Source organism: Syngnathus scovelli, chromosome 2 (assembly GCF_024217435.2).
Source record: "Syngnathus scovelli strain Florida chromosome 2, RoL_Ssco_1.2, whole genome shotgun sequence".
Lineage (NCBI taxonomy): Eukaryota > Metazoa > Chordata > Actinopteri > Syngnathiformes > Syngnathidae > Syngnathus > Syngnathus scovelli.
The window spans coordinates 1,520,459-1,533,465 of NC_090848.1; the positions used below are offsets into that span (position 1 = coordinate 1,520,459).

General features: G+C 42.6%; 3 protein-coding genes across 6 annotated transcripts; 1 reads left to right on the forward strand and 2 right to left on the reverse strand.

Moving 5' to 3' along the window:
* Nucleotides 1-850: 850 nt before the first annotated feature.
* Nucleotides 851-4,501, reverse strand: fastkd2 (FAST kinase domains 2). Of its 3 annotated transcripts, XR_007488412.2 has the most exons (12): nucleotides 3,589-4,500; nucleotides 3,415-3,518; nucleotides 3,239-3,347; nucleotides 2,944-3,067; nucleotides 2,733-2,872; nucleotides 2,498-2,670; nucleotides 2,268-2,434; nucleotides 1,967-2,203; nucleotides 1,774-1,834; nucleotides 1,514-1,628; nucleotides 1,283-1,423; nucleotides 851-943 (listed from the first exon to the last, which is right to left on the reverse strand). XR_007488412.2 is itself a non-coding variant. In XM_049753955.2 (11 exons), the coding sequence occupies exons 1-11, from the start codon at nucleotides 4,207-4,209 to the stop codon at nucleotides 1,337-1,339; spliced, it is 1,935 nt and encodes a 644-aa protein (XP_049609912.1). In that variant the 5' UTR covers nucleotides 4,210-4,501; the 3' UTR covers nucleotides 1,214-1,336. The 3 variants fall into 3 exon arrangements, 2 of the variants coding, with proteins under 2 accessions (XP_049609912.1, XP_049609911.1); XM_049753955.2 differs by lacking the exon at nucleotides 851-943 and having other exon boundaries at nucleotides 1,214-1,423; nucleotides 1,967-2,200; nucleotides 3,589-4,501; XM_049753954.2 differs by lacking the exon at nucleotides 851-943 and having other exon boundaries at nucleotides 1,214-1,423.
* Nucleotides 4,502-4,694: 193 nt separating this feature from the next.
* Nucleotides 4,695-8,055, forward strand: mdh1b (malate dehydrogenase 1B, NAD (soluble)). 2 transcript variants are annotated; one of them, XM_049753958.2, is made up of 10 exons: nucleotides 4,695-4,855; nucleotides 5,240-5,352; nucleotides 5,423-5,557; nucleotides 5,631-5,773; nucleotides 5,857-6,025; nucleotides 6,095-6,434; nucleotides 6,509-6,650; nucleotides 7,438-7,613; nucleotides 7,679-7,814; nucleotides 7,903-8,055. In XM_049753958.2, exons 1-10 carry the CDS (start codon nucleotides 4,834-4,836, stop codon nucleotides 7,934-7,936), a joined length of 1,410 nt encoding a protein of 469 aa, XP_049609915.1. In that variant the 5' UTR covers nucleotides 4,695-4,833; the 3' UTR covers nucleotides 7,937-8,055. The 2 variants fall into 2 exon arrangements, with proteins under 2 accessions (XP_049609915.1, XP_049609914.1); XM_049753957.2 differs by having other exon boundaries at nucleotides 5,857-6,434.
* Nucleotides 7,971-12,970, reverse strand: retreg2 (reticulophagy regulator family member 2). The gene is made up of 9 exons (XM_049753956.1): nucleotides 12,649-12,970; nucleotides 12,203-12,306; nucleotides 11,590-11,620; nucleotides 11,328-11,457; nucleotides 11,161-11,245; nucleotides 10,936-11,073; nucleotides 10,773-10,861; nucleotides 10,403-10,538; nucleotides 7,971-9,892 (listed from the first exon to the last, which is right to left on the reverse strand). Exons 1-9 carry the CDS (start codon nucleotides 12,900-12,902, stop codon nucleotides 9,150-9,152), a joined length of 1,710 nt encoding a protein of 569 aa, XP_049609913.1. The 5' UTR covers nucleotides 12,903-12,970; the 3' UTR covers nucleotides 7,971-9,149.
* Nucleotides 12,971-13,007: the final 37 nt, after the last annotated feature.

The following is a 13,007-nucleotide window of genomic DNA, read 5'->3' on the forward strand; positions in this document are numbered from 1 at the left end:
TACGTTGAACCCCACAATGGAACACTGCTTGTGCTCGATCCTGTTAAAGCTGTCACTTCAAGACAATAAATAGGGCAATAAATTAGAAATACTAGATTGTTATCCACTTGGGCTACCCTCGACCATTTCAGCAAGTAATGACAATTTTTTTTAAAATTCTATAATATTATTCATTCTACCATCTCTAGACCGTGATGGGTAGATGAGGCCTCATCAAGCAAAACTGTATTGATTTTGTATTGGCACCGAGTTATTCTATTGTTCAGTAGGTCACCTGTTGGGTCATTGCAATCCAGGCAACCTACGTACAGTACAACGTTTTGCATTACTTTATTTTTTAATCGAAGATCTTTGAAATCTATAGTCAATCAACGTGAACGTGTCAAATCAGAGTCAGTGTTGTGAATGTAAATTAATGTTGCATTTTTTTTCCTTTTTATTAACTGCCCGACACTGTTCTTCAAATTATGTTTTTTTTTAACAAAACTAATAATTCAACAATTTAACCATAATTCATAATACATTTCATAAACTTCCCCTGGATCGTGCATTTTCAGGATTGAATGCCTCGCAATATGATTTGATCAATAGTGACGCGTATCAAAGTCAAAGTCAGCTTGATTGTTTATTAACCGCGTCGATCCCATTAATATTGCAAACTTAATACTATCCACTCCTCCTTCTAAATGAAATGCAACTTAAACAATGGTATAGGAAATGAATGGATGGCATTAATTTTAACAAAATTTCCCTTTTTCCTGGTTTGTTGCAATGAATGTCAACAGGTCTCTCAGAACACAAGGCTGTGTTGCCACCTAGTGGCTCATCGAAGTACAACAAGTTAGCAAAGTTCATGTAGCCATCTTTTTATATATTAGTTATTTTGGAAAGACACAAAGTTTTACCTTTCCAAATTTATATTGGTGAATATAAAATGGTACACGTAAAATATGATTAATTTGAGGCTTCTCAATCGAGAGAAGACACCAAATCAAAAAGCCTTTGCGTGTTTCGGCTACCAGTACTAAAGTGAAATGTGAACTTTTACTTATTCACCTATCTCATGTAATGTGTGAAGTTGCAAAAGTCAGAATCCTGACAACCTTTTCCTTAGCAAGTGACTTTCCCAAAACAAAACAAAAAGCTGGGGCAGGAGTCACTGTGTTACATCACCTTTCTTTTTAACGATACTCAATAAGCATTTGGGAACAGCTTGGTCATTTCATGTGTATTTTCTCCATTCCTCACCGATATTGGGCTTTGTACAAATGCGCTCATGCAGGTCTTCTGGTTTGTGGTTTCAAACATTCAACCTCTGTGATGACGGGACGGATCATTAGGTGCTGATTGTCCTTTCCGGAAAGATTTCTTGTGTTAGGAGTTGTGTTGCCTTCTCTTCAGACTTCAGCACTTGTTCCGTTATCTGGCGAGTGAAGACAATGGGATCATTAAGTAGAATCGCATATTTGAGTGAAGGATCTGATTGTGATTCGGAAACAGAAAAAACTCTTACCGTAATTGGAATATAGCCTAAAAGCTTAAGATGGCGAAGCTTGACGGCCAGCGGACCTCGGGGTTGAGACGTACCGAAGCAGAAAGCTGAAGGAGCCGGACAAAGAACTGCCATTCTGCAACAGTGACAAGAAGCTTCTGTAGCTTAAGGGTTGTTTTTTTTTTCAAGAAGGGGAGTCACCAGAACATTACGAAATTGAGATCCACCTGGCGTTCCTAAAAATTACGGACGGTGTGGGGAACTCCATTGACAGATCTTACCTTTGGAGTTGCGTTTCTTCACTTAAGGTTTGCTTTGCCACGGCTTTGCTTATCACGGCATCTAAAAATCAAATAAATAAAAAAAAAACTGTTATTTGAAACTGAAGAATATTTAAAGCAGGTACTTTCTTTCAGTGGTTATACGATTTATCATAAGAGAAAATATCGATCATAATAGCGCATCTTTTATTACCTATGAAGTAGACGTTCTCCACCGTCACCATTTCTTGAAGCACTACATCAGCTTGGTCAGCCAAGAAATTTCGCAGGAGCTGCGAGAGACTCGGATTGACCGACGAAACGATGGATGTTCCTTCTCCCAGCATGGTTGCAGGAACACTTAGTGGCTTCGGGAGGACAGGCTGGTCAAGATGGAGGCACAGGTGGAGCGTCTGAAACATTTGCTCCTGTTTCTTGACGTACGTCGCTGCTGTGAAGACAATTCAGATGAATAAGAAAGGGTAATATTCTTATTTAACAAGTGCGGTCCAGACCTTCTCTCCTCAGCACCTCCAAGTTGGTGGCACCCTGTAGGAGTTTCTCCAGAGGTGCGAATGGGAAGTGGCCAAGAAGGCAGAGACAATAACAAGCCTTTAACAGTTGGGAACTTGACATGCTGTGCAGGTAAAAGTCCAGAGTCTTGCTGAGGCTCTGCAGAAACCTAGAGCAACACCAGAACATCAGCTGGTTGCACCAATTGGCTGAGAAATCCAAAAGAACATACTGCTCTCTGTCCAGCTGCAAGCAATAGTTGAGGGACGAGTACACCTTGAGGACACACAGAAGGTCTTTAAGCGTCAGAGTGTCTGGGTTGGCGATGACTCTTTGGGCAAATGCTGCCATCAACGAGGCGGGACAAAAGGCGAGGTTCTCAAACATCGACAGGAAGAGGACAACCTGGAGTGAAGTGAGAAAGTTAGACTGATAATAATGCCATGAATCATCTAGAAGGGCTTTACCTCCTTTTGGCTCCATATGTCTATCGTGGAGGCAATGTAGTCGGAGATGCCGGTGAGCAGGGTCAAATCTCTGTAGCGAAGCTCCCGGCACGAAAGCAGCACTTTTAACAGTCGGTTAAACGGGACTCCGTGGAGATTTTCTGCGCAGATCCAGAGCAACGATAGCGAGTTGATCCAAAGCCAGAAGTTTGATCGATTATTGTCATCATACCTGTAATTCTCTGACTGCAGAAATCCAGCAGTGGTTTGGAATAGAAGCCCATTTTGGCCATGGTGGAGATCATGTGATGTGTATTGGGAACGGTGAACTGCTCTGTCATTGAGAAAGCCTTTCGCTGAAAGTTGAAATGATTCGGGTCAATGAAGAATGAATGAATGAAGCAGAAATTAGGAATTCCTTTTAGTCGATCGCATGAGTACAGCCAGACCTGTTCGATCAAGAAATCACTTCAATACATCTTTTTTTTTTCTAGTTTAGTTTTGGATCTTAGAACAGGGGAACGTACCTCAAGTTTCCGTTTGAGGTCTAGCGGCATATCTTTACCCAAGAGACGCATCACAGTTTGGAGCGCCACGATATTCTTTATCCTGGGAAGGAGCGCTTCAACTGCCGACCTGGAACAGCAAACAACAAAAAATAATTTACTATGCGGCATGATTGGGAAAACTTTTTTTTTTTTACCTCAAACCCTGTTTCAGTGCAACAGCATTGGGGGTGCTCTCCATATTTTCCAGACAGGAGGCTAAAATGGACAAACTCTTCTCATCAAAGCCATTCAACTTCTCCTGTCAGTGAGAAAAAAAAAATATTAAATAGAAAAAAAAAAAATCAATCATTTGCATCAGGTGTATTTACCTGGCAAGCACGGAGATACAGCTGGACCACACGGCTCCTTTGGGGCACACCTAAATTCACCATAGCCAGAAGAGAGTAAGCCAAGTCTTCATTTTGCATGGAGCCCACATTGGTCATGGCGTTTCCCAGCAGTTGTTCAAATGCAGAATGCTCAAACATCAGCTGCACCTCACAACGCCGCTGCTCATCTGACATCTTCTTGATGCTGGACCACATATATGTCAAGCAGTTGCTGATTTGACGAGGGGTGGCCGCATATTTTTGGCTGAGGTCAAGCACATCTGATGGGGAGCTGCATTGCTGTAGGAGTTTAAAGAAAATGGACCTTCCCTGTCTCTGGTCGGTGGGATGCTGGATCTCATCCAGAACCAAAGACCCCTCCACAGAGGGAGAGACAACCTTCTCTGGTTCCAAACTGGCATCCAGCGAATAGAACCTCACGGGATTCTTGAAACTAGTAGCCCGCCACGAATGGATTTGTCTCGTGCCATAAATATGTGATAATTGTTGTTTGGAAGAACATGAGTTCTTGCCTGCTACTGTGGAGCTGCAGTATTTGACCGAATAGATGCAGGAGCGCAGAGAACATCTCACGACGACTTGTGTAAACCACAGTGACATTCTTCACCAAGATGCGTTCAAATAAATGAAGACTCTTTAACTAATGATTACATATTTTGTCGGGCTAATTAATGTCGGAAGGTCTTAAAATTAACGCAAGGTCAAAAACGAACCAACACGCTCAGTCCACCATCAAACTGCATTACGCTCAAAGTTATATTAATATAAATTAAATAAATAATTATTTAAGCGAGAAAACTGTCAATGCCCTTAATGTTGTTTTACTTGTTATTTTTACAACTTGCATTCGCATATGGCGCATCGAGGTGTGTGCACCACTTTAAGCAGCCCCTCTAGAAACATGATAAGTTGCTGCCCAAACGTAACAAAAAAATATATATATTTGTAGCAACCTAAAAAAACATTTTCATTGCAAATAACATATAATTAATTAATTATAAAATTTTAAATTCACTATAAATCCACTTTCTCTGTCTTAACGTAAATGTATATTTTTCTTTTTTTCTGTGTCGTTTCGGTCGGACTCTTACGCTGTTGAACGTTGTGTTACCTAGCAACTCGGAGCACAATCGAAAACAAAGAGCTTTGGAAATCATTCCGTTATGCTCAACGTTGCTCCGCCATTTCGTCGTTAAGACCCTGCAACCAGAGTCTTCTCATAAAATGGCAAAGTTTGTACTGGCTGGTAAGTTTACGAATGTAGCTTGCAAGTTTCAACCGCTGACGTTCATATATTTTACTGACATTTCATGTCCACTAGGGGTCAGCAACCTCAAAACTTCAAATAAAATAGTTAATATATAATTGAGCTCTTCATGTGCAAGTCCAACTTTTAAATAATAATAATAATAATAATAATAATAATAATAATAATAATAATAATAATAATAATAATAATAATGTTATAGGAGCACCATGATCTTCAAATTGTTAGTTATTTTTCAAAGTCAGGGTGAACCACAGCAGAATCATAGTGTGCAGAAGTGTATTAATTCCCCTCTAATATTTTTTTTATAAAATCCGATGTAATCTCATGAACACGTAGATCAAATTTGATGTTTTCCAACAGGCCAAACGGACTGTCCATATTATGCCAAAGCGGAACTTTTGGCTGACAGATTGCAGCGTTCTTTGCCAAATTTCCAAATTCACAAGATCTCAATCCTTCCAGATGAATGGACGGTAACCTTGGTCACTATTCATATTGAATATTGAGTTTTGGGCATCTCGTTAATAACTCGCTGGTCTCCAGGACTGGCTACAAGACACATGCAAAAGAAATGACTGGAAACACGAAGAGTCCCCGCTGGTGTGGAGAGAATTGGTGCATCAAGGAGGCAAAGGGATGTTCTTAGGTGGCTTCAATGACTTTCTGGAGCACTGTCAGGTTGGCCTTCTATTTAACTTGTCACGTCGTAGAGCATGTTTGTAATATACGTGGCCATGTACCTTCATATCAGAACTACTACAACATCACATCAGACATGGCTGAAGAATTGATGGAAAGTATTGCTCAAGAAAACCTTGAAACCAAGATCAGTCTCATTAAGGAGGCGCAGTATCATGCCAGTCTCATCCAACCCCTCCACATATGGATCAGCAGGTGAAGAAACTCAAAAAGTTTCCACAAGAAATAATTTGGTGCGTCTAACTTACGATGACTCGACCTGCTTTGTGCTTTGCCAGCGCTCTGAACCCAACGTGCAATATGCTGATCCCCAGTCTGCTCTCTGCTGAGGGCTTGTCCCAAGCCTCTGCCATCAGCCTCCATCTTTTGGATCTGAAAGGCAATGAAGAAGAACTACAATCGCTGAAGATGGAGACAGAAGATCTGGCGATGCCTTTGCTTCATCAGGCAGATCATTTGAATATAATTAATTCATTTTTTGTGACCTCACCAATAAAAGCAGCTATCTGGCTTCAGGTGACCATTCACACTGATCTGGAAGAAGCTTTCCACAAAGCGGAGATCATCCTCCTGCTGGATGACTGCTTGTCTGAAGACAATGATACAGAAGATGTGCAGCAAGGACAGAAAATAAAAGCAGTGGCAGACCTGTACACTGAATATGGACGATTGATTGACACAAGGGCCAAAAAGGACGTGAAGGTGATCGTGTCGGGCCGCAAGCTTCTGAACCTCAGATGTTCCTTTCTACTGAAAGCCTGCTCAATTGACAGCCGTCGCTTCGTCGCTGTTGCAACTCAGTTGGAGAATGAAGCTAGAGCTGCCATCGCTAAAAAGCTCAAAGTGAGGACTTCAGGTAATTAAAGTATTTTCGTTTTAATGTGCTCACTCATCAATATTGCTAGCAACTTTGCCGTGTTCTGCGCTTAGAGGTGACAGACATCATTGTTTGGGGAGATGTTGGAGACATCTTCTACGTAGATCTCCAGAGGGCAAAGGTTTTTAATTATGACGGACCAATCAAAGGGCCCCCTTTCTTTTTTCACCCAGTGCTGGAGATTATCTACGACAGGTCAGTAAGCACAAAACATACATACATAAAAAAAAAAAAATCCAAACGTTAAATTAATAGTTAATTGTGTTTGTATGTTTTTTTTTTAATTTATTTCTGGATTTACTTTATATTGTAAATCTTTTTTGTATTTATTTTGCGGCAGGTTTTGACAAGAATATGACTAGACTGGGGTATGTTTTTTTTTTTTTTTTTGAGAATTACATTTTGCCATGAGTTAAGGTAGCCCATAAGTGATTAAACGCAGAGACTCACACTGATTGAGAGAGCAAAGAACATAACATGAAATTTTAATGGTAAGAAATGGCCCCCAGACTGCAGGTTTGAGAACCCTGCTCGAGATGGCTAGAAAAGTTTTCGTAACAGGGCTGTTATGTTTAACTTCAAAGTGGAGTTACACTTAAAAATGTGATTTTTTTTTTTTAACATTTACAATGAAGATATCAACAAAAACTTACCCCCTAAAAATTGAAATAGAACTTATTCAATCGTACATTTAATTAAGATGTCATCGGAGAGAAAAAAAGACAAAAGTGAACTCGGTGCCATTTGACAGAATAAATTTGTGTTTGCATTAACACAATTTTTTTCTGTATTGACAGATTATTTGAAATCTCTTCAGATGAACCCAAAACAAACTCCAGTCATGAAATAACTTTTTTTTTTATTGATGCACTTGTCATTTGCAGTGGCATTAAACTGCTCTTTCCCATTGGCCAGGGTGGGCAACAATGATCAACAAATTACATAACGCACTTTCTATACTATTTACATTTTCTTTTTCTAGGGAATGGCTTGACAACGATTTCCAAGACATTGTGCGTGGTCAGCAGGCAGCTGTCGTCTCAAAGACCTGCCACGGAGCAGACATGTCAACTGCCAACGGGATCCTCACTGTCCTAAAGGCATGGAACAGGACCTCTACTCCCAGTCAGGTGTTCTCTGTGGGGGTCTTGTGCACAGGTGAAACTTAAAAAAGTAGGGGGCTATAGTTTGCTCACTTCATTAACTTTTGGGGCAACTTGCAGACCATTCCGACATCCCCGGCGACGTGGTCCTATCAGTGCCAGTGACCTTCAAAGATGGCCACTGGTCAGTAGCGTCCGACGTGTCTGTTGGAGATGATCTGAAGCAGAGACTTGATCTTTCTGCAAGTAAACTCAGGCAAGGAATTTTTTTTTGTGCTTCTTAAAAAACAGCACCCCCCCTAACATCAACATTCCTAATAATGTAAAATAAATTTCCTTCACAGGGAAAAGATGTCCGATGCCACAACAGGTGAATGAAATGCTTGCTCAACAAATACATTTTAGAGCATCATGCTTTTCAGTTTGTTCTTTTATTCTCTCACGTGACAATACAATAAAAATCCTTGCCTGGCCAAACGTATATTTTGCTTTTGATAGTCTCAAGATGTAAAAGACCAAACTGATTAGTTTATGGAAAAACCAGAGCTTAGAAAATAGATTTCTTTTTTTAGCAATCTTGTAAGCACACTACCACCAAACACAAATTAGTCTGCTAATATGTTACCATTTTTTTTTCGTTGACAGTTGGCTTGTATTGAAAATGTATTCCTCTCATTCGATCAATTTAAAGAAATGGACTTTTACCTGAAACATTCACATGTATTTCCCCCCCCCCCCCCCCCACCACAAGATTGTGCAGCAGTGTTGTTTTACATGCAGAATATTGCGGAATACTGTATACAAATTCCGTTTTTTTTTTTTTTTTTTTAATATATATATCATTTCTACAATATACACAGGGAGGCTGGTAGACTGGGAAGTTAGTACAAATACAGTTCACAAGGACAAGTCTGGAAAATGAACACAACGCTGAGAGCAAATTTGAGATTTGGATGCTGAGTGGTTAAATGCAAAAACCTTTTGACCTTTGAACCTGACAATGGAACATGGTTAGTACATGTGTAATGCGTGGCATGCAATGTACTCGTCGTGGTGAGTTGGTGAATATGAATGACTAGAACTTGTAGTAATGAGAATTTTCATCAACTGAGATTTGACCTGCCGAGCAAAGCTACTTAAATTCACTTACTTGTGCGGGTAGAAATTTTTTCCAACACAAAGTTTCTGTTTCCAGGCAACAAGTGAAAGCCACTCAATGTGCCCAATGAAAACTTTGTCACCAGTCAAAATCTGAATTCCCAATCTAATAGTTAATTGAAATAATTTCCAGGGCATACTCACTGCATTGTAGTCCTAATCTCTGTAAGAACATCTGGACAGACATCTGCTTCTGACAGCAGGTTTACTCAACGAGGGGGGGGGGGGAAGGGGGGCATTTGCTTACAAAGCAATTTCACCGCGGAGATGCCAGATGGGAAATGCTGACAGCTCATGCTGCCGTCAGGCACGGACAAATTGATGAACCTTTTTGGATGTGCTGGTGTGTATGATGTTATTGTCATGGACACATTAAAAGCAAAACACATTGGATTAGACAGGGGGGGGGGGGGGGGAGGGGCCAAACAGGAAGCTATGACTGATGCTGCGGAGGTCCTGAGGCTTCCCCTACCAACAGTCTTTCAGGGCTAAAGTCCAGCTCCTCATCCGCTTGCTCGAGTTCACTTTGGTCCAGAAGCTCAAAATCCTCTTCCTCGGTAGCAACCAGTGTATCGTCGCGTACGTCATCACCGGTGGCGCTCTCTGTGGTTATCGTCTCCAAGTCCTCGTCGGGTACCGTCGCGGGGGTAGTGGCGTCAGTGGGTTGGGCGAAGGTCTCCATAATGCCTGGGGGGGATTCATGAGGGAGGAACTCAGCCAGGAGGGGCTCCTCGCTGGCCTCACTGGAGCGTAGCAGCGCTGACAAAGTGTTCTGCACCACAGTGGAGATGGCTGTGCTCACAATTTGCTCACTTAGGGCCTCGAGTGAGCGATGTGCACCCTGGTTAACGGCAGCGCCCTTCTCCTCTCCTCCCTGACCCGACGCTCCTTCCCCTGTGGCCACGTCACCTCCAGGTGGTCTCCCGTGGCCGTTGAAGTGAGTGTTCACAAAGTGCAGCGGGGATGCCAGGTGCTGGATGAGGAGGCTGGCGGGGCTCAAGGCTTCAGCCTCGGCGGGGGCGCTCGCCTGCGACCTTTCACCTTGGCCCGAGCCTTGTAACGGAAAGCGGAGGAGGTTGTGCTCCAAGGACGGAAACTCTTCGACAGAGGGAAACTCGGGCAGATCTCGAAGATAGGACTCTTCTGGGTCACTGTGTAAACTCTGCTGATCCAGGTCTGAACAGAGGTGACAAGTCATGATCATTTAAGGGCATTGCTGTGTTTCCAGAAGATCACACCGCAACCAACCTAGTTTTTGTCTCCATATCAAGAACCTTCAAATTGACAAGCCACGCATAAGAGCCACATTCCCCATTCTCCCATCATTCCTGTTCATTTCTCCTCCGCTAAGCCCCACCTGATCCAAGAAAACGTTCCTCACATGTCCAGTTTCTCAGAGCAGCTGTCCCTGCGACTGTTCTGATTTTGTTGCATCAAAGAAACGATTCAATGTTTCCGTGTGACCTCTTCAACGTACGAGTCATTCCTGTTTGCTGCATTAAATGAGCTTTATTCCATGTAATTACGAGATGTCCAATTTTGTGAGCGGTCACTGAACGCACCTCGAGTCTACCAACAAACGTATGCGAGAGAAGTCATTAGACCGCTATTGACCGATTTGAACCCGGCCAGCTATTTCTACACTGGTGGAATTCCAAGATTCTCTTTGACGCAAGTAATGTTTACCTTCAGAGACATCCGTCAGTTGGGGGGTCGTGGCTCTGGACACGGAGAACCCGCCGCTCTCCAATATAGAAGCCTCCTCGTCAGACAACTCCGAGTCAGTGATGGCCATCGCCAGGGCCGTCGTCTTGACATCCACCTGAGCAAGACGACCACAGTGATAAATTGATACATACCGTATCTCCCGCGGGATACGTTACGGAACATCTCAGTGATAAGGATGGATCGGCAGATATTTTGAATTTTATGCCAATGCTGTGATTGGTTGTAAGTCTACAATAAAATTGTTCTCGATTTGTTGCTAGTTGCTTTTTGGAAAAATAGTCACCGCCGTTTGATTGACACTATGGAGCCGATGGAGGGAGGCCCATACCGTTGGGGCAAAACAGGAGAGCTCCTCCTCACTTTCGCTCTCCGTTTCGGCTCGTGGCTCGTCACCCTCCTCCGCCTCTTTCTTCACCTCTGGGGAGCGTTTCCAAAGGTCATTTTTAAGACACACAAAAGCCACAACCAGGCAAAAATAGAATGGCGCTCACTCCTCTTGTCGTGCTTGCGGTGCTCGGTCTGTCCCTTCATGCTGTAGTCCAGTTTCATCAGAATGGGCTCCAGGCCGGTGTACATCCGTTGGATCAGTTCGTGGTACACCACAAGTGGCCACAAAATCACACTAAGACCTGAAGGAATTCAAAATGGAGGGGAAATGAGAACTGCGACCGGCTTAGAAAATCCAACGGCATCACAAAAGACAAAAGTCGACTCACCTAAAATATAAAAGATCATGATTCCTGGCACGTAATGTCCGACAACTGCCAGTACAAAACAGCTGCTGCACATCATGGCGCAGAACTAAGAAATAAAATTGCATGGAAGAGATAACGCGACTGACTGTCTCTGAGAAAATCAAATGAAACTGAAAAGTGTTTTTTACCTTTCCGTGATTCTGTCGTTTGTACTGTAGAGTCTCGTGCAGGAACAGGCAGCACGTCAGGTAACTTTCCGCTAGGTGGTGACTGAGCTCAGGAACGCTGAGCAAACGCTGCTTTGTGCTCATCGATTCGCTGTGCGCACACACACACCAAAAATAATATTTGTTTTCTCTCCAGGTGGTGCTTTAAATGCTTTTTGTTATTCCATGAAAACACACATAAGGGTATTCAATGACAATCTTTCCAACTGCATAATATGCATACCTTTGAACGGGAGAAACCTCAACCCGTGGAACTAGAATAACAAGAAAAATACAAGTTGATGTTTAAATTGCAATAAAATAATATCAACTGAAAATAATACAGTATTAAAATAGTTTCTTTGTAATAATATGTTGGGATTCATGTTTGGTTTGTGGAATAGGAATTAATTTATCTATCTCAGGGGCGGCCATTTTGATACTTGCTATCTACTGAAACCTGTTAAGTAACATTTGATGAAAATAAAGATTCATTCATTCAAAATCGAAAAAGTATCATGTAAAGATACTGTTAACACACCCTGAAGAGATATGTTGGTTGCATTTTATTAATACAGTGTGATTGCATTTGCCATTAATCTGCGCTTTATAATCCGGTGCGCCTTATAGTGCGGAAAATACGGTAATATAATTCTTGAATGTAATCCGTTACTGCCAAATTGTGATACAAACTGATTTATAGTTAAATAATGATCAAGATGTCGTACGCAAATACAAGTCTTATTTTGCTGTGACTTTACACCTACTGGACAAATATGGTTGGCATTTAAATGTTGTTTTCCACGTTCATGACATTTTGAGGCTGGAACTCAATCAAAAGGAAGACTTTTTCTTACTAGGGACATTGAGGAATTTGGGCTTCCATCTCTCCAGCAGCATCAGCCCGAGGAGGGAGACACTCAATAGGAAGAGCGGGCGCAGGGAAGTGTACGATAGGAGCCTGGGAAGGGCATACAATCAACACAACTTCCATGAGATTATTTACAGAGGTATCCTGAGCATCATCGCAGTGACACAAGGCCCAATTTTCGAGTTGAAACCCCGTACAGAGCAATAAAATGGAGCATCGGGACAGATGATTTGATTCATGTCGAAGCAGTTCACGAATCGATGTGGAGTCGCCACTTGAAACAAGCGTGCTGCTAGCATTCGGCTAAAGATCGGATTAGCCGTCTTATCCTAATATTCATACATTGACGGTAAAATCGTACATTTCTGCAACATGAAGGAGCCAGCAAGGTTGACAGTCGTCTCGGCTTGGATAGTCTCGATGAGGCCTTACCAGAATAACGTGTTTAGCGTGAGCGCGACCGAGATGCTGTACAGCGGCCTCTCCCACACCAGCAGCCGCTGAAGCCACAGCAGCACAGGCTCGTACGGCAAAAGCCAGTCTTGAAGGAGCTCCCGCAGTTGCTCGAGCTCCGGGTTCCCTTCGCCGCAAGGGTGCTCCGATGTGCCGCTGGGAAACAGGGACTCCAGGCCTACCGAAGAAGGTGTGACGGAGGGGCTTCTTCGTGACTCCTCGGCGCTCGCCATGTTTCTTTGCGCCACTTTGTTGTGTTGTTTTGGAGATCACGGGGTGTATGGCGAGAGCAGGGTCAAGTAAAACATTGCAAACAAACACAACCTCTCAGTGCACCT

Bases quoted from the DNA above. Each gene is read 5' to 3' on its own strand.
- fastkd2 (XM_049753954.2), bottom strand. From the start codon at position 4,209: ATGTCACTGTGGTTTACACAAGTCGTCGTGAGATGTTCTCTGCGCTCC. The intron at 3,348-3,414 runs GTAAAAAAAAAA...TTGCTGTTCCAG, and splicing joins GCACTGAAACAGGGTTTGAG to GTCGGCAGTTGAAGCGCTCC. The intron at 1,424-1,513 runs GTAAGAGTTTTT...TTCACTCGCCAG, and splicing joins TAGGCTATATTCCAATTACG to ATAACGGAACAAGTGCTGAA.
- mdh1b (XM_049753957.2), top strand. From the start codon at position 4,834: ATGGCAAAGTTTGTACTGGCTG. The intron at 5,353-5,422 runs GTAACCTTGGTC...GCTGGTCTCCAG, and splicing joins TCCTTCCAGATGAATGGACG to GACTGGCTACAAGACACATG. The intron at 7,815-7,902 runs GCAAGGAATTTT...TTTCCTTCACAG, and splicing joins CTTTCTGCAAGTAAACTCAG to GGAAAAGATGTCCGATGCCA.
- retreg2 (XM_049753956.1), bottom strand. From the start codon at position 12,902: ATGGCGAGCGCCGAGGAGTCACGAAGAAGCCCCTCCGTCACACCTTCT. The intron at 11,621-12,202 runs GTAAGAAAAAGT...TTGTTATTCTAG, and splicing joins CAAATTCCTCAATGTCCCTA to TTCCACGGGTTGAGGTTTCT. The intron at 11,458-11,589 runs GTATGCATATTA...GTGTGCGCACAG, and splicing joins GAGGTTTCTCCCGTTCAAAG to CGAATCGATGAGCACAAAGC.